The following is a 24,145-nucleotide window of genomic DNA, read 5'->3' as shown; positions in this document are numbered from 1 at the left end:
TGCACTTTGAAGTATGAAGTGGCTGCTGAGAACAGTCTCTCTCTCTCTCTCTCCCAATCATCGATCGATTGATACAGTATAAGCAGTAGTGTGGTGCAATATCATGACCAGGGAGACAATTGTATCAGCTGCAGTTGTGCTGTGTATCTCCCCCCGGCAGAGAGCAAGAGAAAAAAGCGATTTGTCCATTTTAAATAAGAAAGTTGAGTTTTTCTCACGCTCCTAAAAATCTACAGTTTGGTTTTTAGTTGCATAAGCTCTTATCAGTTGCAAAAAAAACCCCAACAATTACAAGCAGTCAAATTTGTTGAGAAATTCTTGCATTTTTGTCCCTGTTGTATGAAATTAAGCTTGCATAACCAATCTTCCACTGTACACGCATTCTTTTGGTTCAAATACTGCTGTTTGCCTTTACCTCAATGAACTTTAAAAATTAGCCTCACTGGCAGGAAGACAAACTGTAGAATAATATGTGGACAGTTAGCCAAGGACATCCTACATATTGTACATACTGTACTCCTTTACACTGTAGACCATTGTTTAAGGTGGAAGTGCACAGTAGGCCAGACATACAGTATATTATATCTTAAATAAATATGCCATTACAGGGGAAAAAACCCCTTTAAAATAAGGACACTTCTTATAACACTGTGTAAAAGTCAACAGCGTGAAGTGTGAAGCACTAGCAGAGGTCATTTTAATAAACCTGAGTGAGTTGGAGACCTGGAGAGATTTACAGTGAGTCATAAGAGAGTCCTCATCTACCTACACACACATTCACACAAACACACACACACACACACACACACACACACGCACACCAAGGACTCCAGTCTCTGTTATCCTCCAGGATCGTATAGCACACCAAAGAAAACATAGAAGTGAGAAGAGAAGAATCAGAGGAAAAAGAAAATGCAAGCGGTGGGTCCGAAGGTGAGAAGAGACACGAAGAGAGGAAGAGAGAAAGAGGGGAGAGAGAGAAGTTCATAACCTGGTCTATAAAAGAGTCGTAATATGATCAGCGGGAGGTATTAATGGTAACAGTCCCTAAAGTGAGAAGAGGCCACATAGAAACACTTTTCTGACATCAGGTGGGAAGAGAGTAGGAACTAAATGTGTGATGATGACATTACTGAAAATGCTGAACCCTTAAATGAAATACAAGGTCAGTAAAGGGAACAAGGTGAGTCAAAGAACATGAACAATGTTTATCGTACAACTTTAGGAAATGAAACACACATGTGGTCTAACTTTACAGGTTCAAATGCAAGGCAAAGTTTCAAAACGTACTTCTCGCTTAAAGCTTCAATACAAATTTGCAGTACCCTGATGCCAAATACTCCTCAGGATATCACAAGAGAAAAGCTGGCAATCCATCAGACACCTTTGCACAGAACACATGCAAACACACACACACACACAGGCACGTAATTGCACAATTATGTGCTACAAAAAAAAAGTGATTCCTGTGTCTGGAAAGCTCATCACTGGACAGTAAAGTTGTGGGGTTTTTTAGGAGAGCAGTCCTGTCACACTGCAAATACTCAGCCGCGGCTTAACTCGTTTGTCTTTGCACGAACACACAGGTTCAAGCCGAACATCATATCCCGCATTAGTAGAGTGTAAGTTTGTGTGTGTCTGCGTGTGTGAGGCCTGCAACCCAACACCAGCGACCTGTTCCTCCTGTCTGTGAGGGAGATAAATGAAGGTCCATGACGCTCCCTGTGGGCCAGACCACCATTAAAAGCCGCTGATGATTTAAGAAATGCTTTGGAAACACTTTCAGACACATTCATTAGGACAAAATGCCTTTTGGCTGTGATGTCTTCTCCCCTTTGCCAGGACCAGTCAGAGTTATGCTCTGTGGAGGGCATGAGATGACTTAATAATGCCTGCAAATGAGTAGATTCACGTACTGTGACTGAGAGCTAGAAATCATTTATAAAGACCACATTGACCTGGCAAATTTAGATAATAATTGACCTCTGAGTTTATGTACACAAATTTATCTGTAACAAGAATAAAACAAAAAGCTGCCTGACAGACTTTGGCGTCTAAAACATCAAATCGTGTCCAACATTCACACTAGGAGATTTCGATAAATCAAGCGGATGAAGACTTCTCTTTTCCCCTCCTCTTCTCCCAGGTCAAACTGACAGGGGAGAATATTTGGTTTCTAAGAAATGCACTTCTAAAGCTCAATGTCAGTTACCTCACTCACATGCAACCCGCCAGAACTGTCATCTTTGTAAAGCTCTTAATTCATATTAAATTACTCCGTGCATAAATCACACTCCCTCACTCCCAAACACCCAACAAAGCTCATACTTGTATTTGCTGTCAGAGTTCATTTAGAAATAATCTCTACGGCTCTGTAGAATTTTTCCATTCCTTTCCTGGCTGTCATAACTTGCATAATGCTCCGTGTCATTGCCACTTCATTTTATACTTGGCCCTCAGCAGGTAAGTATTGAGGGAAATTGGATCAATGACCTGTGGACATACAGCAGACTGTAAAAGGTTTGAGAGCAGTTTAGAGAAGTAACATGGCTCAAATTGATAGAGCTAATTAATCAGCATTTAATTTTCAGTCTAAAATTAAAACAAAGTTATTTGTAATTGTGAAACAATTGTTAACATTTGCTAATTAGCACTAAACACAAAGTACAGCTGATTGGAGTATCATCAGTTCTGCAGGTATTTGGTTATAAAATTAAAGGATATGGTTAGATATTTTTCTCATTGTCAACAAATCTCATGTGCAGAGCCAAACCAACAGTGAAATAATAAAGTTAGATGCTTTTAACTGCAAATTGATAAAGATTAAAGTTCTCTGAGAAATTCACAATGCACAATGTAATACAAAGTCAAGGGGGTTGTGATATGTAGCACAACAAGCTAGTGAAGCGGTGCAAACAGAACATGACGTCTGTCTTACGTCTAACTGCTCTCCGGAGACAAACTACCGTGATCATAATCTTTGTGGTGAAGGAACATGTCACCCAGTGCAGCGGTTTGACTTATTGACATGTTTTTAATAGTATTTGGATAACAATGGAGGTCTATGGCACAACGGAACACCCTTTAATGTTGGACCAATTAAAAATTTGACCTGATGATGGCGCTAGATGAAACATTGAGGATTCACCGACTTTATTACAATTCATCCTGATTAAAACATTTAATGTCTGAACCAAATGCCATGGCGATCCATCTCATAGTTGTTGAGAGATGCCATTTAAAATAAAAAATGTCAACTTCCTGGTAGCACTAGAAAGATTCGTTCTTTGAGGACCTTGAATTGTCTTTACAATAATTGTTGAGATATTTCAGTCTTGACCAAACTGATGGACCAACCAACTGCCTGACCAACAATGTCATCCTCAGAATTACACCAGTGTGGCGCAAACAAAAAAAACATAAGCATTACACTGTTCCTAGCTGCTAAATAAGATCAAATTAAATGTTCCTTACAGACTGCTTTCATTTACTTCGTGAGGCAGCTGGATTCGCGAGATCACAACATCTTGTCAGGTTTCAAATTATGCGCTTGCGCTTAAACCACCGGGGGTTCGGACCAATCAGCATCCTATGAGGATTCTTGCGTGATCTCGTCAATCCAGCTGCCTCGCAAGGTAAAACGGTGAGAGACGCTGATAGACAGATGGTTCATCCAATCACCTGCCAAGTATTTTTTTAAGGTGCCTGCCCTTTTCCCAAACAGCTTCCAAGGACAACTTCTCAGATGGTTCTGTGTAACAAACCATCTGGTGCGTCAGGTTATGCTTTCATGGCTTAAAACCAATTTCTGGTCCATAAAATTCAATCAAAGGATAAAAGAATGCAGCATAAAAGCCAGTAAGCTACTACTTTCGCGAAAATTCACTGTTGATCCTCTTATCTGTCCTCTTTTAGGAAAAGCAAGTGTTACCTTTACAGCCACAAGTTGAAAAAAGAAGCCAATAACCGTCCAAATGGGCAAAATAAACCATCACCACTCATCCAGAGATTTCTAACAGACAAACATAGTATGTGTAGTTTGCTCACAGACATGTAAAAACATGCATACCCAACGTATCCATCTAAGGAGAAAGGCTTACTGTTATCTGACTGTTGTCTTCTACAGTTAACTGAGATAATTGGGCTTTAAATCATGCACCAAAGGCACACGAGACGGTCTGGGTTTGGAGTCTGATGTCAAAAGCTGCAGATTTATATCCTTCCTCCCCCTGCAGGTTCATCTTGTCAGCTTTTCTAATGCCTACGTGAGGATGCACTGATGCATGAATATATTTTATATATACAAAAGGAACTCTAGCCGACATGTCTGAGTGCCTACATCAGCTCTCTGGATGTCACTTTATTACCAGCACTGCGGTCTGCTTTATGTGAATAGATAGAGGGAGGGGGATCGACTAAAAGAAAGAAGGAGAAATAAAGAGAGTAGAGAGAGAGAGAGAGTGAGGAAGATTTACAATCAAAGCACTATCAATCATTTACTGTTGTCTGATGATTTAATACACATAAATACATCTTTCACTTTAGAAGTGTCAACTTCTTAAATATGAGATATTAATAGATTCCCAAAATGGTCACCGACAAGGCTGTTAATCTCGTGCTTCTCTGCTCCCCCTGCTACTGCTCCCCCCCCCTCGCTATTCCTCCAGAGAATAAAATGGTGGTGGAGAATCTGGCTCTAACAGTCTGCTCTTCCATCACCATCACCGGCGTACCCGAGAGGATCAATACCGTGACCCAAATAAAGCTCCCTACTCTCAGTCTGTGATTCCCCTCTATGGGCACATTAACTAGTCGTCTTTTGCTGCTTTTAAAACTGCAGCATTGTGGACTGCTTTTTTAGATTGGTCTTAGGTTCAGTGTCCACAGGTGGAAGTAATCTGAGCAGTGGTGTGACATTTCCATACTTATACATTACCCCTCAAAGTCTGGCGTAAGGAGAGATTTTTGCTTGTTTAAGAGCAGAAGTCAATTACATTTCTTGGCACGGCTCTTCAGAGGAATGTAATTGAAGGGACAACTGCCCTTTAAATCCCCCCTAGCTCACAAATGTTTTGTATTACATCTGATAAACATGGCTCCTGCCTGAGAAAGAGGACAGAGGACCGTAATGTAAACACGACTTTATCTCTGAGTCCTCCCTCACAGCCTCCCTGCTGGCACTGAGGATTATGTGTGAAGCTAGATGGTTATGGTGGACTTTTCCTGTGAGAATATTTGTGCAGAGGACAGTTGCAGTGAAGCTACGTGGCAGACAGATACGCTTTATTGAGAAAGAGGACGTGTATATTACGCAGAGAACAAACAGGATTTGTAGTGCTGTATAATAAATGTGCACGATGTGTCTACTGTACACATTCACACACACTGGTTTTGTTTGTCTTAAGTGTGTATGAATGTGGTTCGTTCACATGTCGTGACTGACTGCGAAGTGACAGCGCAGGGAGAAGTTCTAAAGTTGCTGTTTAGAGAAGTAACAGACTGACTGGTGGTTACAGCACCAAAAATCAATACCTTAATTAAACCACCATGTAAAATCCATCTGTGAATTCACTGCAACTAACGACTGACTTCATCCAAAAGGTGAAAAGAGTGTTTCATGAATGTCTAGTGGGCTCATAAGTGAAACTGAAAATTTCTGAAAAGTATGCATGTAAATCTAAATGCTAAATTTTTGCTGCTATTTACTGTCTTTGATAGAAGTTTGCAGGTATTTAACAAAATGTTAACTGCAGATACAACCAACCACATTTCCACACTCCATTTACAATTACAGCTATTCTTCTGTGCAGCTTGCTACTTCATTTTCAAGTCTTGGCTGTCCTACTTAATAGAGTATAACCACAGTTCATTTGTCTTAAGCCACAACTGTGACTTGGCATGAGTGTTCATTTGCAGAATATACTAAATTACAGTATTAATTTCTAAGTTACATGGAGGGTTTTTTACCCAGACGCAGTGAAAAAAATGAAAATGATCCAAATTATTTCCACACATGTTCTCATGTTGATTCTTGACGGCATCAAGAAGCCTTCAAAATTAATAATTTGGGGTCTTTGTCAAAAAAAAAAAAACACTGTCCAGTTTAACAAATGAGGACACACCACAAGTGGTCAAGAGGAAATATGATGAAAAAAAAATATTTTGGGAAATGTAGATATGAACCAAAAACAACTGATAAGAGCAGAAGAATGTTTTTGTAAATATTGTAGCTGATAAAAACGGTCTAAAAGCTGTCTACAGATTTTAGATATTCATTTATAAAAGATAAGAAAGACTCCCATTCTCAAAATAAGTCCCAGTATAGTGCTGTAAGTCCAATATAGCATACGCTGCATATAGCATGTAGACATCTTTACTGTCCTGTTACAATTAATACTAATACAGATAGTCATTGATACAAATGCTGCTATTTCTAGTACTTAATAGTAAAAGTAATGGATACATTTGAAAAAGAAAAAGAATTTATATATTAACACTAGCCCTGTTTTCCTATCCATGCTCCTAACTTGATATACTGTAAGATCTGTATCATGTGTCACACGCTGTATGTGTGTGTGAGTGTGTGTTTGTGCGCGTGTGTGTGTGTGTGTGTGTGAGAGAGAGAGAGCGAGAGAGATGAAAGGAGACACTGACAACGACGGAAAGACAAAAGACTGAGTGAGAGTAAATGAGATAGCTCTTAATTACCGCCTGCGTTTCTGTATGATGTCAATAGGCCTGTTGACAGCACAGGGCGATCCCCATATGTTCCCACTCCTCACAGTGATACTCCGCTCCACGGAGTAACAGAACCCACAGTTCGTCGGCACACTCATCTTTCTTTAGCCTACTCTCTTTTAACTCGTCCTCACCCTCCTCTTCTCGGCCGCTCCGCTGCTCTCCCTCTCTTGGTTCTCCTCAGCTTGTGGCTGCTCTCATCCCTGTAAAAACCGGCCCGCTTCCTCGTCTGTCTCGCTCTGTCGGGCTGTCCGGCTCTCCACGGCTTCCCAGGAGTTCTCATTACCTCTGGCAGGAGTGGACACCAGCTCTAGGACCAGCGGCTCATGTGCACAGCCGGGATGACCAGGGCGATGCAATCCATGCTATTGTATGCCGGTCAAAATCTGCCTCTCCTTGAATAATTTGAATGAATTTGGAGTGTATTCCTTCCTGAGCACCTGAATTCCTCTTGTGAGAGCTGCACACTTCCTGCTGCCTGTCTGTCTGCCCTGCAGCCAGCAGAAAAAGCTTTTCATCACTCTCAGCAGAGCTCCATTAATCGGTCCCCCATATACATCTTGTCTTTGCTTTGGGTCTAAATGTGGCGGAACACTGCTGCCCTCTTCCCCCCTCTCTCTTTCTGCCTGTCTGCTCTCTCTCTCTCTCTCTCTCTCTCTCTCTCTCTCTCTCTCTCTCTCCCTCTCTCTCTTACTCTTCTTCTGTTTCTGTCTCTGCTTCCTCCTCTCCCCTCTGGCTGCTACACCTTTAATCACAGAGCAAACAGAGACCTTTCCTTTCCCCGGGCAAACTTGCTCTACTGCTCCAGTCTGTCACAGTAGCCCTGCGCTGCATATGTGTGTGTGTGTGTGTGTAATTTCTTTTTGTCCGAGCGCCCCACAGAATGCGTACAGATCTCTCGGACATGTGTGTGTGTGTGTGTGCGTGTGCGTGTGTGTGAGCAGTCGAGCGTGTGCGTCAGTGAGCAAGCGTGTGTGTGTGTGTAGGCATGTGACTGAGCAAGTGTCTGTGTGTGTGTGTGTGTGTGTATGTGTGCATCACACACATGGGGGAACAAGTTTCAGAGTGAGGTCAGAGCTGAGAAAGGGGGCGGGATCAGAGCCAGCATGGTTCCTGCCTTCTCTAAATGTTTTAGCCATTTTAACCCCTTCCTGCTCTCTCTCTCTCTTTCTCTCTCTCACTCACACACACACACACACACACAGACACACACACACACACAGACACAGGATCCTGATACAATCACAGGACAGCACTCTCCCTTTGGGCACCGTACCATTATCCTCTCCAGATGGAGTGTGTATTCATATGTGTGTGTGTGTGTGTGTGTGGCAGGTTTGTCTTGTCTATGTTAGGCAAGAGATTGATGACAGGATGAGTATGATATGGTATTACAGTAAGTAGCTCTTGGGACACAGCTTGCTGAGAACGAAGAACATGTCACGCACACACTTACGTGCTCATGCACAGGCTTAGGCACGAGCATGCAAGGTCACCCATGGCTGGGGGCAATGTATTTTTGAAGACCAGAAATGTGAAAAGTAAATATGAAACCCTAGCTGGTCGACCTTCTGTATGCTCCATATGAAAACTTAAACAGGAAATATTTGACAAGAGATCAGTAAAATGAGACAGGAGCCATGAATATACAGGTCTATGTTCCCAGAGTCAGATTATACAGTACCCAGTTTTGCAGTTTTAGACCAGAGAAGAAGAGTTTTCTAAGTTTTCATTTGGATGACCCGTGTATTAATAAAGAAGGTTTACTGACTGCACTGCAGGTGCTTTGGTTTTGCCAAGTCCATGTGACAGTTTGTTTATTTCAGTGATCCAGCATTGTGCATTGACTACCTATTTTGACCGACTGACTGTTTGCTAAAGCCCTCCCTCGGACAACAAATGTCCAATCATAGAGTAGCAACCATAACTAGGCATCGCAGGCCGGTCAAGCTTTGGATTTCTCCAAGCCAAAGCAGTGTGCCTGGGGCCATAAGAGCGATACTTGACATTTAAAGAGTTTGAAAGCTGGTCTTTTGTAGTCTTTCCAAAAACCATGTGTTTGTCTGTTCTAAGCAGACAAAGTTACCTAAGATAGTGTTAAGTTTGCTCAACATATCGGTTAGTTCTCACTGGAACAGCCTTTGCTTGTGATACATTAAAAGTGAAAAGGTGAAAGTGAAAACACACCGTATGAGAATATGAACAAGTGCCTCCGCTAAGCAGCCAATATGCTAGAACGAAATAACAGCATGATTTTACATTTTTCCTTATCATACTAATGGTACTAGGACTAACTAGCTCCACTTTGCAATACAAGAACAACACTGTTTCCTTACTTCCATGTCTTATAGGCTACATGGATCAACAAATGTGAGGATGCTAACTTTTTGCCTGGGACATGAAGATTTAGCCTCAGCTTTTAGTACAATATCAAGTATGTAGCCATCAAGTGCATATTTAAGAACTCTTTAACAAGACTAATTCTAAAACTAATTTTAAAACTAGTCAGCTGGAAACATTAAAAAGTTAGCTAGTTAGCCACAGCTGAGAAAATCTCCTAGTTACTTGTCATTTCAGCAAAATAGTTACCAGTTAGAAATAGGAAACCCTGCTATTGTCCGCCTGTCTAAAATCCAGAACCCATTGTTTCAAAAGGTACTTTGAGTTTGTAAACCTGCCACCGTTATCAAGTGCTTTATGTGCGAGAACAGAAAGCTTGACAGACAACAGTAACTAAGGGGGACGGAGCTTAGCGAACTTTGCTATCACACACGAAAAACATCTCCATAAATGGATATGCACTTCAAACTACAGTCTGCAGTATGACATGGTTCAATTAAATTGGCAAATCAATCAATAGCATCACCTCATCACCGTGGAATTCACAAATGTTAGGCAGAGAGACAACAATAGGTGAGAATGGAAAAGACAAAGCAAAAAAAAAAATAAAAAAAATACAGCAGAGGGTCAATAGGTAGTATTTTAATATGAGCCAGGACCCCTTCTAGCCGCCAGGCAGTTTAAAATGCATCACAGGACCACTGCTCCATTACCTACATATGAAAGTCTTATTACTGCACATGTGATAAAGTTGGCTTATATTTTTTCATATGGCTCAGTTTTATTTTTTAATTTTATATTTACCTTGGTTGCAACATACAGTACATATCATTTAACTATGTTTGCTCTCCCAGAGTATTTAATATAATCCTTTAATATAATACAAAGGTTCTGTGTCTGCGGTAGTCAAGAAAAACTGCCCATTTAAGGAAATCTGAAGAGGTGCACACGAAAAAGGGCCAATCATAACCACAAACTGAACAGACCTACAATATTACTGTATATTATGGCTTTCTGGAGCCTGAACCAGGAACAGCAACAGTTTATAAATCCAATCACACGACTACAATGAACTGAACTGGTAGCAATTTAGGTTTTGCAGGATCGACTGTGCAGATTCACAATCAGGTCCTTGATGGTTTGATAAAGAAACTCTCCAAGTCGAACTTGATATACTGAATAATTTGTTTAGTTTCCTGGCCCTGTACTCACATCTATCTTTTGTGAAGACATACTGTACAAACATTAACATGTGATCTGACTTTGGACTTGTAAAACTGAAGAATTTATTAGCGGACGAACAGTGTCCTGATGCAAACCCGATGAAGGGATGTTGTGAATTAAACTTCTCACACATTTTTATGACAGGAAAATTGTTTTCATGTGGAACTAGAAGAAAAAAAAAAGTGCATAAATAACACGGTTTAAGAGCATTATCCCTTGTTATCTAGAGTGGACATGCTCACTCACTTACTGACATTCACATACACATACACACTCATTGGCTGGCAGTACACCAGAGGATTTCACAGTGTTCCATGTATCTGCGTCACCGTGGTGGAAGAGAGTGGATGTTTGAAGAAAGACAGACGTGAAATGTTTGGTTCTGCTCAGTATCTTCACGTCTCGTCTTAACAGTCATGCTCTTAAACACTGGACGTTGCGGGCCGAGACGATGTGGCGAGGTAATCTCTGAAACTCATAAAACGGTGAGGCATCATAAATTCTGGCTAACCCCTCGGTTGCGGTTTTAATAGTCCATTATTTGCAAAGGGGCCTCATGACATCATGTGTTGGCTACACAGAGGCATGGTGAGCATTCCTGGATAATGAGCTGTTTTGAAGTTGGTGAGGAGCGCTGTGTGTCAGAGCTGTTGCATGTCAGTGGACATACTGTCTGTTTGTGGTTTGTTTGTAAAGCTAACTGACACTGATTAACTTCCACCGTCATATTGTCCACCAAAAGCCGATTGTGTTATACGAAGCTATCAGAAAATGTACAATAAAATAAAAACATTGTAATAGCATAATCAGGAGGGACTTACATTCTCAGAGAAAATAAGTGCCTTGAATTTCATTTTATATGATTATATCGTGTTTTTGACATGCAGCTCATGGTCAGTCACTTTGTGTTGCTACTTATGTGGAAACTGCAATATGGTCCGTGTTCTGTCATTTTTCCAAAACAAAATTTTGCATATTTAATGTACCATTAACGTAATTAAGATTCTTTTTTTTTAGTGATATTTTCTTTTAATTTATTGTCCTCTTAAACTTCTCCTGGAGTTTTTTTTTCATATTTTTAAACACAGAAATGATTTTTTCCTACAACTGTTTGACATTTGGTATTTTCTTACTCCAAAATTTCATTGAAGCTATAAAATGAGACACTGGAAGGCAGATTTACAAATCCTCAATTTGCTGTCTGGGCCGCAAAAGTTTGTGTAACAAAAACAATTTAGTGGATTTTTTTTTTTTTTACTAAAAGTGATGATTTAAATGGGCACAGAAACAATCAAGTTAATATGAATACAATTGAGAGATATGCTGAGACATTATGCTGTATGTTCTGTTCATGTCTTGAGAGGGTAGAAGAAAGAGTAAACTGGCATTGACATATTTATGAAACCTGCAGACTTTCAGAAACACAATCATGCACTCTTCATTAACGGTGTATGAAAAGAAAAAGCAATTAAATAATGCATTAAATTCAAAACTGATTCATCAAAATTTCTCATAACTGGATTATGAGGTATGAGTTGGAAGTATAAAGTTCTCACAATTTCTTCTAACATATCAAAAAGTGATGAGCGATTTAGAAAAACCCTCTCATTTCTTGGACCTGTAACATAGTCTCATAGTAAATATGAACTATTTAATTTGTCTAAAAACAGTATTATAAAACAGTAAATCAACCCCTGAATAATTCAAACCCAAAATAATACGTAACAGCATCAAGTGGAAATATTCTAAATGTACTGAGCATCCTTTTATACACATTTTCCTAAATTCAGCGTGATACATTTGCTCTTTAAAAACGCACGGACCTCTACTAGAATTAAAATAACTCTCTGTTGGCCCCGCAATGTGAGTTTGTGTCAGGGGACCTGTGTTGGGTACGGCAGACTTCCAGAGGTCAAAAAAGCAGCTGCAGAAGAATATGGTACATAAACACGCACACATGCATATTCACATGAGTGGGGCATATTTCCACAATGGTTATCTACGTACGTAACAGGATCTCCATGAACATTGATTCCCACGACTGCTCAAAGGAAGCAGTCACTCAAATGAACGCCTACTTTAAAAAAAAAAAAAAAAACAAAAAAAACAAATGTACTTCTAAATAAAACAGTGACTTTTCATACGCGGCAGTGATCATAATAGCACCAAACTGAGTACAAACCCAGAACTAAATGACACAGCAGTATATCTAGATTAGAAATATTAGATTCACTAATTAGTTGTTCTGATGATTTCACATTAAAGGTGATTACCACAGTGGCAGGAGAAAAGCAAACCAACCGAGACAAATTTCTGCATGGTACAAATGTCATCTCAAATACGTAACAAAGCAGCCGCACCAGGTGTCAGCATGTGGCTGTTGCTAGCGGCCTATATTTAACTGAGTCTCTGTGATGTCAAACGTCATGTTACAGCATGTACTGTAGTAAAGGCTATCAGTGTGTCGCCTCATGATTCATTAGGCTGCCATCTGCTAGCATGACGGCGGGGTTTGGGGCTCGTCTGATTTGGGGATTGGGTGGATGACAGACCTGTACGCACACATGTGAACGCACACACTCACACTCATAGACACACGCACACACACACACACACACACGCACTGGCCCAGAAAGGCCAGGGCATGGGATACGTGTGCACATGGGAGTTCACTAATGCATGCACTTGTACAGGGACATGGAAACTCACTCAGAGTCATACATAAGGTAGACAAATGCAGATTCAGGTGCACATAGGTCTGTGTGCACCCCCAGGTGGCAGGTGGCCACTCTTATAGAGGGGAAGTGTTTTTAAGAAAAACAAGCGACATGAAATGCTCAGTCATGTCATGGCAGTCACGTCTCAGTTTCATTTCTAGAAAAAATGCAGCAGACTCGGCTTATACACTCTGGCCGGCTGTTGAGCCTACTGTAAATGTGTGTGCATATTTTTGTATATGAATAGTTGTAAACAAATCTCTAGTTTTCAGAAATTGAGGGACAAAAATAAATGAATTCTCCATTTTGGCCTCCTCCTGAATTACACAATATATTCTATGTATGAATGAGTACATCATAAATATAATTGAAAAATACATTTTTAAAAATCTAATTATTATTGGCAGAGCATGAGTTGGTCACACAAAATATCACCTGATAATTTGAAAGGATGATTTGACTATTTGTAAAGTCAAGGTGTCATGTCTGAAATTAGGAATCATTTTTTATCGTAACGATTCATTTGTATCTGAACTTATCGGCAGTTTGATTACGTAATTTCCACTGTACTAAATATTTGAACTATGTGGAGAAATACTTACTATTGCTGCATACTGTTGCCTCAAGTGGCCAATGTACAAACTACTCAAGTTAAATGTGTGGACCAGGAGAGCAGAGGAGCTCAACATTGAGTGTCAAGTTAAGTCAAGTGGGAGATTTAAAATGCAAACAACATATGACACCCTCCATCCTTCGATCTGCAATCTGGATTAAAAGGAAAAACTGCATCAAACAATCTTTTAACAGAGAAAAAAGAAAGAAGAAACCACATGAAGAGCAACAGACAGGAGGATCAAGCATGAACAGACGTGACTCAATAGACGCTAAATGTATACAGTAGAGTAGACTGAACAGTAGAATTACAATACAAAAAAACAGAATGATAATATTAAGTGAATTAAGTATGAACATATGTTACTGAGTAAATATTAAGTGTAATATGTTAAAGCTTTTCAGAGTGTAGAAGAGTCAGTCTGACGCTACTGCACCTTTAAAAGTAAAAAGGGATAAAAAAAATAATCAGTTGATTCTACCACATAAATCAATATAACTGGTCAATTTGACATCTTGAGTAAACTTCTTTCAAACACAACAGCCTAAAAATGGAAATATAATTCAACAATCCAAACAAGCCAGTTACTTTTCTATCCAGCTATTACAGCAGCAGTGTGCAGCAGGTCATTGCTCTTTAACTGTCTCTAAGCATAACTTAGTCAGTTTCCCCCTCTAGTGGTTGCAATGAACAGTCATATTGATGCTGCTAAACTATAGTAACACTGATGACTGAAACTAAAGAGATTTGTTGTTTTTCATCAGAACTGAATTGAAAATGACGTTTTAAAATTAATTTTGTTTTAGTTTTTTTAAGCCAAACTACATTACATATTTTTGATCAGATGTGACACTGTATTTTGCATTTTTTTTAACCAAATGATTACTTTTGGAAGAGAGAGTTCAATGTCCCAACTTCTACTAAGACTAATGACTAAAGTAGCAGCTCATCCGCTCAGGACACATAGCTACTCATTTCAAAGCATTTCAAAGCTTAGATTCCTTTGCAATTAATAATTTCTAATCTTTTTATTGTTGCTACAGGCTGATAAAGGGAAGACGGCCTTTATGTCCCGTCAGACTGTGAGTGGGAAATAAAGTAGAGCTGCTCGTTTTGAACTTGGGGAGTGTTAGAGCTGTCCCGGGCTGCTGCTGCTGCTGCCGGCCTCAGGAATCAATGAGGCTCTGGAGGCGATTGGGGAAATCAGTCATGCTGAAAATATGGAGTACAGCAGTGACGCACACAGCAGCCAGCCCGCCACAGCCACACAGGCCCTATTGACTAATCTGGGTGTGTATGTTTGGGGGGGGGGACTGGCAGCTATATTGGGACCTCTGACATTGACACTGTTGCCCTTTGGTTGGATAGCCTCACTTGACACTTTTTTTTTTGTTGGTTTTCCTCATTATTGTTTTAGTCACAAACTGTCTTCTCTGTTTGTCTACTTCAGAAACATCTTTTTATTCTCTCTTCACCCTCTAACCCCCCCTTGCTCCACCTCCCCCCTCCAGTCATTATCTGTGCGCTAAAAGCAGCACTATCTCTACGCGCGTCCTCTCTATCACGTCTTCTCCACCCTCTCGTCTGTGCCTTTACACTCTTTGTCTGAACTATCTCTTTTTTCCAGTCAGTCAGCCGTTTGCGTCTGTCTCTTTTGCTCTCACCTCGCTCAGTCTCTTCCCATCATTCTCTACTTCAGATAAAGCGCCATCTTCTCAAACTGTAACACACAATATGTAAAGTGTGGATCCGGCACCAACTATCTTCTCATGATACCGACTTAAGAGCTCTCATCTCCAGCCATGTTCGAATTAATGCAGTGTGTTCAAGCGTCCCACGCTACCAGAGAAGCCATAAAAAGCCTTGCTGAGAAAGTTACGGGGAGTGTGTATATGTGTGTGTGTGTGTGGTAGTCAGAGGGTAGGATGAATAGTGCCCTGGTACTGTTAGTACAACTGAGGATAAGAGCTGTCTCTATTGTGATGGACAAATCTGGATTACAAGAGACTGTTTTGTCTCAGGGTGTCTGTGTGTGTCTGTGTGTGTGTTGCACAAGGGCAGAGAAAATTACTTATTTACAAAAGAATTTAAGTATAACCTCTACTAATTTAAGAACTACTTCCGCCGAAACACAAGCACATTAATGGTATCATGTCCATCATCACACAATAAATAAATCTCTGTCTTTAGTGGCACTTTTGATCTGAAGCTCTCAACAGTGACTCCACTTGAGTACTGTGTGTGTGTGTGTGTGTGTGTGTGTGTGTGTGTGTGCGTGTGTGTATGTGTGTGTGTGTGTGTGTGTGTGTGTGTATGTGTGTGTGTGTGTGTGTGTTTTTTCCAGCCAGGAAGCTCAATGTTCAAATCAGGTAATAAGAGAATAGAGGCTTGTTCTGTTCCCTTCTGCACTTTTGTATTTCTGGCTGTGGTCTAAAATCTCCTGCTTTGATCTCCTCATATGATCCAAACAGGCTCACGGCTGGAGGAGTTCGGATGACACTCGCGAGGCACATGCCTTATGCCCAGAGTTCAGAAAAGTTTGCCGCACCGCACAGTGCATTTAAAAAAAAAAAAAATCCCACAATAGCTCTCCCATGTTGTTGGGTTTTTTTTTTCAGTGCAAGGTTTTCCTGGAGGAGGACGGTGATTCTCTATGAATCTGTGCAGAGTTTAGAGCTTATTTTAATGATACATCCTTTCACAATACATATGTAGTCACTCTGGCCTCCAGATTCCTGTGTATATATTCGCTGGCTGTGTATATGCGTACTCTTGTATTTCATGTATTCTTACATAACATTGAGTCCTGCAGGGATCTTATGACAGCTGTAGTAGATTTCATGCTTTGAATCCAGCCTGGTGATTACACTGTTGTATCTAGTTACAACTACAATTAAGTCAATCAGTCTCATCAGTGTGTACACAAGGGACCGGCACTGATGAGTGCAACAGTTACCATGATTTACCTCTTGGAAGAGAGTTAATTCAACACATTATCTTATTCATGTCTGTTTTGTTTCCTTGAGGACAAGATAGAAAACACAGATGAAATCTGCTCCCTTTGTTGCTCTAACAGATAATTTTCCACAGTGCGGTGATATTTCTTCAGTCCTCTTATGAAACCCAAAAAGACCAGAGCCACATGACAGTCATACCGTGCCTGTCACGGACGCCTCGACTTGGCTCTGGTCCATGGACCCCAAGGAGGGACATCAGTGGACAGAGCCATCGATCCACCATGTCACCCCCCGAGGCCCTCACTGCCATCCACAGCACCCGGCGTACCAACAGCAACACCCATCGGCTTCACCACAGTGCAGATGTTTATTTGGAGTTAAAGAAGTTTATCTAGTGTTGAAATGGGAGACAGGTGGAATCTCACCGCTAAGTATTTCTTATCACTGGAGCAAACCAAACCAGCACTTTGCAAAGATATTCACTTCCATGTCAAATTGTTTTAAATCAAAATTACTTTTTTAAATATTGTGATATAACTGGTAGAACCAGACCTGCGCTAGAAACGGAGTCAGAGTGAACCACAAAAAACACCAAATAAAAAAAAAAAACAACAATACTTAACACAGTGACAGAGTAGCAGTGTCTGATAATTACCCATCAGCACATTATATAGATGAAAAACTTGCCAGACACATAAAACATGTGAAATCAGGTTTTTAAATGCAACCTGAACATCTGCAAACACCTGTACTGTGTTGCTTTCACTGCCACAAACAAACACAAAACTCACAAGCGGATACGTACCCAATGCACGAGTGCCTGCGTGTGGAGAAGTTGCCATGCATCTTCCTTGAAAAGCGAGAGTCTTTGTTCATCATTTTAAAGGCAGGTTAAAAAAAAAAGAGTTTGGTTGAGTTCAGAGGAGCATCAAAACAACAGCTTTGGAAGGCGAGGGAGAAACAAAGTGAACTTCTGTGGCGTGACCAAAACACCCCATGCTGTTGTGAAACGGAAGAGAAACTGTTCAAATTCCTTTTAACGTTCTCTGTGGTCACAAGTTATGGCACTGGGAGACAGGTCCCTTTGACAGGATGGTGCAGGAAAAACAGGTCCAAGAACGACAAATGTAAAACAGCGAAACACAAGACTCATCAACTGCACCTGATAGGAGCAGTTAGACAGTAAGTCAGGCCTGCTAAGTCCCCCTCTTTATTTATCACATAAAACTTATTTGCTAGAAGCTCTCTGCTTCCAGCTCGGTGTAGTATTAACGAATCAAAGTGCATCAAAGTGGGAATTCAAATTGTGGCTGTGGTCCCGGCGTTAAGGATATGTCCATTTGTTTTTGTGGAAAAGAAGTAATCAAAAAAGTAGTGTGTGTGTGTGTGTACGTGTGTGTGTGTGCGTGTGCGTGTGTATGAGCGTGTGTGTGTGGACAGCCTAAAAAGGCAAAGAGTCTTGGCTGTTAGAGACCTATCACAGAGTGAGTTAGCGAATCATCTCACTGACAGTGGAAGTATGGGGCTGAATCAAATCAAGTGAAATTGAGGATGGTATCAGCTGTCAGTGTTCGTCTGGGACTAATTCCTCACTCGTTCTCCTTTCAGCTCACCACAGATGTGCCAAGATAAACGCTTCTCTCCTGGTTTTTTCTCTCCCCTCGCACTCCTAAATAGGAAACAGCAAGCTTGAATTTTTCCAAATATACTGCAAGATGACAAAAAGGAATTCCTCAACAATGGGCCCCAGGTATTTTCTGTCTTTAAAATTCTGGTCCAACAACCGTGACACAGAGCTGTCCATCTGAACAAAGGGTTGCCTCTGTGATACTACACCAACAGACTGCGCAGAGTTAATCTTAGTGGGAAAAAAGTGAGCTGGAAAGAGTGTTATAATCCCATCAGATGCTCCCTGGAGAGGGCCGTCCCAAGTAGTCCCTGTCAGCGGGCCATAACAGACTTCTGCTCTCTTCTTCTCTTCTCTCCTGAGAGTGGTGGGACCAAACTCAGGCTTAAAACAACAAACAACACTATCTCCCCTGAGAGTGAGAGAAAGAGAGAGATACTGTGGAGGGAGAGAGAAGGGGTGGGGTGCTGGGTTCGTTGAGAGAGACACAGCCAGAGAGCAAATTGAGAGAGAGAAGAGAGAGAGAGAGAGAGAGAGAGAGAGAGAGAGAGAGAGAGCAACAGGACAGAGAGAGCAGAGAGAATGACAGTCACTGCATGAGAAAGTGGACCAGTGTGAGCAGCACTGGGGTTACAGCATAATAGTGGAAGTGAGGTGAAAGAGGAAAAACATACCACAATGTGCTATATTAAAATATTAGAAAAGGCTGAAACATGTACAAGGTTTTCAAGTTTTGTTTTTTTTTTCCAATGAGAGCTTCAATACAGATTGTCTTTTCGTGTAACCAGCCTGCCTCCAAGCCAGTAGTAACAATAGTGTACTGGTCAATCAATACTTCAATATTGTGTGTATATGTGTATGTCTATGTGTGTGAGTGTGTGGGTTGGGTTGGGTGGGTTGGGGCGGGGGGCTTTTTTAAAGTTGGTTCAATTTTCCTTTTTAATATTGACTTCTCTTCTCATGCCTTGATATAATCCATATGATTCGCACAATATCCTCTTCAGTGTTAAACAAATATTTGCTGTAATCAAATACGTGACTATGAAAATACTGCAGAGAGTACATGATTAGTAAAGGATGGAAACATCTCATTTTTTTATCACATGAGGGATGCAGGAGGACAGGAAGTATCTGTTACAACATATCAGAGATTATCAGATCCCTGATAACTAGCAAGTTAAACTTGCTCCGATATTAAACATAACTTTAACAATTTTAGGCCAAAATACACAGATTACACTGTACCTTCTGCATGACCTTCAATAACCAGAGAGTAATTTAAAGGACCAGTGTGTGGAATTTAGTGGCATCTAGCAGTGAGGTTGTGGATTGCAACCAAATGAATACCCCTCCTCCTCCCCTTCCAAGCATGTAGGAGATAAAACCGCAAGCCGCAAAGCTCGCAAAAAACGCAAAAGACCCTCTCTAGAGAAAGTGCTTAGTTTGTCTGTCCTGGGCTACTGTAGAAACATGGCAGTGCAACATGGCGGGCTCCTTGGAAGAGGACCTGCTCCCTATGTAGATATAAAGGGCTCATTCTAACGAAAACACAACAATTCTTATTTTCATGGGATTATACACTAATTAAAACATACTTATGAATATTATATTCCATTTCTGTCAAATCTGTTCTGCTAGATGCCTCTAAATCTTACACACCGGTCCTTTAACTTTTTAAACTATTATTCAACCACCAGCAGCATGTTATTCAGTCCAACCCATTGCATTTAAGAGAAAAGGTTGATGTTAACTTAGTAATATTTCTCAAAAGCATCAAGCTAATAGACCTCCAGGACCTTTAAAAAGGACCTTTTCATTAAATATTGGGGTTTATATCCAGTAAAACATCAACCAAGGAATAATACTCTTTTCTCTACTCTGACCCATCACTAAACACAACCTGATGCTCCATGTCCACATTGCACAACATAGTAGCCTCTAGTGGAAAACACAGGAAATGCAACAGTAATTTTCATCCAGAAAATCTGTGAATATCCTGGAAATAATATTTTTTTTGTTGTGCCAACATAAACAGAACCTGAGTGAAAGTGAGAGTGCTGATCTAAGTTTTGTTTTCTTCAGGCTCATCATAATGTTGTTTCCCCAAGCTGCTACTAAACTGACTAATCTTGAAAGAAATAAAACATAATATGAATTAGCGTTATCACCTTTAACCTTCAAAAGCTGGATGAAGAAATGACAGTGACTGATACTCCAGCACCAAATGGTATCCTATAGATCATAGTATATTTATTGAGCAATATCTAATCCCTATGCACAAATATCACTATTGCTGTAGAAAATTTCACTTTAAATTTATTCCCTTTTTCCATTGTATTACAAACATGTAGCTTGTTGCAACACATTTACACTGTCATATATGGTGATATGTATTGATAAATATAGTGATTGTAGGACAACACACTTTATTATATAAACAGTTGTGTGTGCAGTATATGCAGTTCTTATATGTAGTCTGCGTATAATATTATACTGTATAAGCTATGATAGTAGAAGTTCAGTTGCTAGAGTTAACATTACTGAATTCACCTTGGGAGACATTAATACTTCTGACTGAAAAAAGAGCCAAAAAGATTACGAAACCCTTTGAAATAAAGCAATACATAATGGAAGCAGAACTTACTGTCACCCCGGGAATAGCTTGCAAAAACAATTTTCATGTAACATTTTTCACAATTGAAATCCATTTGACGTGGTGTCTCAAGAGTGGAAAAAGAGTCTTAATCAACTTAGACACCAAGTGAAAATAACTTTGCGTGTATGTTCTATATTTGAGCTCCCTGCGACATTTATTTCCCCCAGTTTGTTTAATTTCTCCTCCTTGCGAGCCATCCTGCAGTAACTCTTCTCCATCCATTTATTTCAGCTGTGACATTATGGGACACTACACATACCCTGCAGAGGGACACTTCCAGTGGCCTGACCTCGGAGCTGTGTAATGTAAAAGCTCTGACATGTTGAATATCAGGCTGAAATCTCCTTATCCTGACTGGACTCTTGCCCTCTAATATTTAGATTTTCAACAGACACATTAAAATTAATGAAACAGTTTGGCTGCAGAGTTACAGTAAACCTTTGAAAAGAGACGCGTCTACCGGCCCCACTAGAAGTTTACAGAGGTGAATGATCTTGTAAACACTTTTCTAGTAGGCACCGGTTTTTTCAGGAATGTTTAATATTTGTTTCTTGCCAATAAAAGTAAGGCAGGGTTTTACAGCACTAGCTAGAGTTTCTTAAAGGCTTTTAACTTTGTATCACTGAGGTGAATGTGATCTGACATCACTGCAACAATGTACAGACACAGCCCAGAAACACTTGGTGCCTACATGCGAGTGTATACATGTTGAGGAGTGAAGGGTAAACACTGACAAAGAGATAGGAGGCATGTGCGTAAAAGTTGGTTTTACAGTACTTAAAATTTTCCACAACAGGCGTCCTTAGCACATGAGGAGGAAATACACTGTTTCCTCGAAGCGAAAGAGAACAGATATCTGTCTGTTTGTGTATCCATCCACACATATGTATGTGTAAGGCCTTGTTTATTCTTCCTTTATCAAGAAATTAAGGTCAAGTATGGTTTAATCACACAACTCTTGCCTTGACATCGTTGACCAAGCAAATGTTTAATTTGCGTCCAAATCGTGGGCCAGGCCTGATGCAATATTGGCTCATAAAACTAAGGTAGGTACCATAGCAGAGCCTGCTGACAGCAAGACAGCTGTGCTCTCTGCAAACAAGAGTTATGGACACAATAACAGATGAAAAATGAAGAATAAATGAAATATGTAAGCAAGGAATACGCGGTTACATGTTAGAGGTGTGTTTCATTGTCGTGCGGCAATTAAAAAACGGTTATTTTGTAGCTGACAGATTGCTTGACAAAGAAGTGGAACAACAAACTGCTGATCCAGTGACAGCAGAGATACGTGTTTGCTGAGATGATGCCACTCTGTTGGAAAACAAAAGGTGGACAAAGCTTTGAACACTCACACCTGTAGGAAATTAAACACTAAAACTGACAGCGTGTTTTTAAATCCAAATCCTTAATACAAACCTAATAATACAAACAAACAAAAAAAGCAGTCATAAATTAATAAATGTTGCAACCAGTAGCAAAATACCAACAGGGTACAATCCTGCATCTGCTGCGTACAGTAATATTCTTAGTAAATATCAGCTGATCCATATATAGAAGATGAAACAGCACCTCTGAAATCCTCACATTATGAGAAATTACTTTAGCAGAACTTCCCTCAAACAATGGCTGATTTGATTCTGGCAGAGGACAGCGTGTTTAACTGAAACGCAGCAATACATCTTGTGGTCGGGATGAATCTCATAACATGAGCTTAAGGGCAACCATTTTTGTAGTGTGAAAGGCTGCTGCCTGCACAAAAATAAACCAAAAACACATCAACAAGTGCAGCTGAGTGGAGTGACCCTCAGCCATAAGACAAGAACGATCTCCTCCTTCAGCAACATGCAGATTCCACTGAGATATTAAGCAGCACTATATAAGAAAAAAGTGCAAGACGGAGAGAAAAGAAAAACTACAGTGAGTTGTGAGTTTTGGCTGCTGAGATAGTTTCACATGCTGCTAACACTTCTGACAAAACATGACAGCATGATGTGAGAATGATTGATAATATGCTTGAATGATGGGATTTGAATGTAATTTAGTGTAACTGTGGTGGTTTTGCAGCTCATTCACTACCACTGATAGCAGCAACAGAAATATTCACTTGTCCAGTGCGGGTGAAAATGTTTTGCATTGTTAAATTTGACAAATAGCACCATTGCCTTCTGGAGTAAAGCTACATGCGGTTCATTAAGTGAAAACAAAAAGCACCATCGTCTTTGCCATCTTCAGAGTTGTGGACTCTACCTGGGTGTGTGGGCCAAGGTGAAGCGGCGCCTCTGCAGGTTGATGCTGCGGTTCATCATCAGCTTCCTGAAGAGCAGCGGGGAGTTTCGGGGAGACCCACGTGGGGAATCCCTGGGCGAACTCTTTGGAGATCCTCCTGGGGAGCCCGTCCTAGACCTGGGCATGAGCTGAATGACTGGCAGCCTGGTCACCTTGCGTTCCTGCTGCCTCTCCTCAACTTCAGCCTGCTCGTCCTCGGAGCTCTCAGAGCACAGATCACTCATGGTGAACGGATAGTTAAGTCTGCTGACTTTGGTCCCAGGAACTTTCTCTGATCTGTTTCTCTCTGGTTTCTCAAATGAACTTCACAGCATTTTTTTGTGACATGACATATGGCAGTGATCCAGTGTGTCTTGATATTCCAAATCCAGGTAAAGCTATAGTGCCTCTGGTCCAATCCTCACTTCCTCACACTTGAAAAAAGTCTGGGCCTGCTCATAAGCACTCATCAGAGCTTTAAGACTCTTGAAACAAATTTAAAAATCCAAAAAGAGAAATACAGCTGGCTTTCTATTAGACTCTTTATCTTTATTTGAAACCTGATCAGCCCCTTTCATGTCCTGCTCGTCTCTCCCTGAAGACCACGTTGAATGCCGTGCTGGGGCAATGGACTCAAACATTAGTGTTGATGTACTCTCCCTGCTTCCTCCCTCTCCCAGGCTTTGTTTACATTACTGCTGGGCCTTCCCTCTCTCCAACTAAATATGGACGTCTGATTTACAACGAGGAGAAGCATGACAGATCACCTCCTTCTACTTCTCTTTCCCTCTTTCTAACCCCCCTCCCGCCCCTCTCCCTTCCCTCACCCCTAATCATAGTGAGCATATTGTTAATCAACTTTAAACTGTACTCCATAATTCCCTAATTACTTCCTCTCTGCGTTCCTCCAGAGTATAAACATTAAGCTGTCGCCCGGCTTGGCCCTCAAGCTCAGCTGTCTTACTCTCACTCCAACTGACTTTGCATACTCAGGCTTTTCCTCTG

The 24,145-nt window shown here is 40.7% G+C and overlaps 1 protein-coding gene across 3 annotated transcripts in view; it reads right to left on the bottom strand.

Moving 5' to 3' along the window:
- The window catches only part of pde4ca (phosphodiesterase 4C, cAMP-specific a), a 44,991-nt gene extending 21,166 nt beyond the window's left edge, over positions 1-23,825 (bottom strand). For 2 of the 3 annotated variants that reach the window (XM_042428488.1, XM_042428489.1), the window contains exon 1: positions 23,123-23,825. In XM_042428488.1, coding sequence (XP_042284422.1) covers positions 23,123-23,385 — 263 coding nt within the window. In that variant the 5' untranslated portion in view covers positions 23,386-23,825. Of the gene's footprint in view, positions 1-6,708; positions 6,837-23,122 lie in introns of those variants that run through there. The other variant, XM_042428490.1, reaches the window with a different exon arrangement.
- Positions 23,826-24,145: the final 320 nt, after the last annotated feature.

The sequence above is a fragment of the Thunnus maccoyii genome, chromosome 12 (assembly GCF_910596095.1).
Source record: "Thunnus maccoyii chromosome 12, fThuMac1.1, whole genome shotgun sequence".
Taxonomy (NCBI): Eukaryota; Metazoa; Chordata; class Actinopteri; order Scombriformes; family Scombridae; genus Thunnus; species Thunnus maccoyii.
The sequence above is the reverse complement of the archived record's forward strand: the minus strand, read 5'-3'. Positions and strand labels throughout refer to the sequence as shown.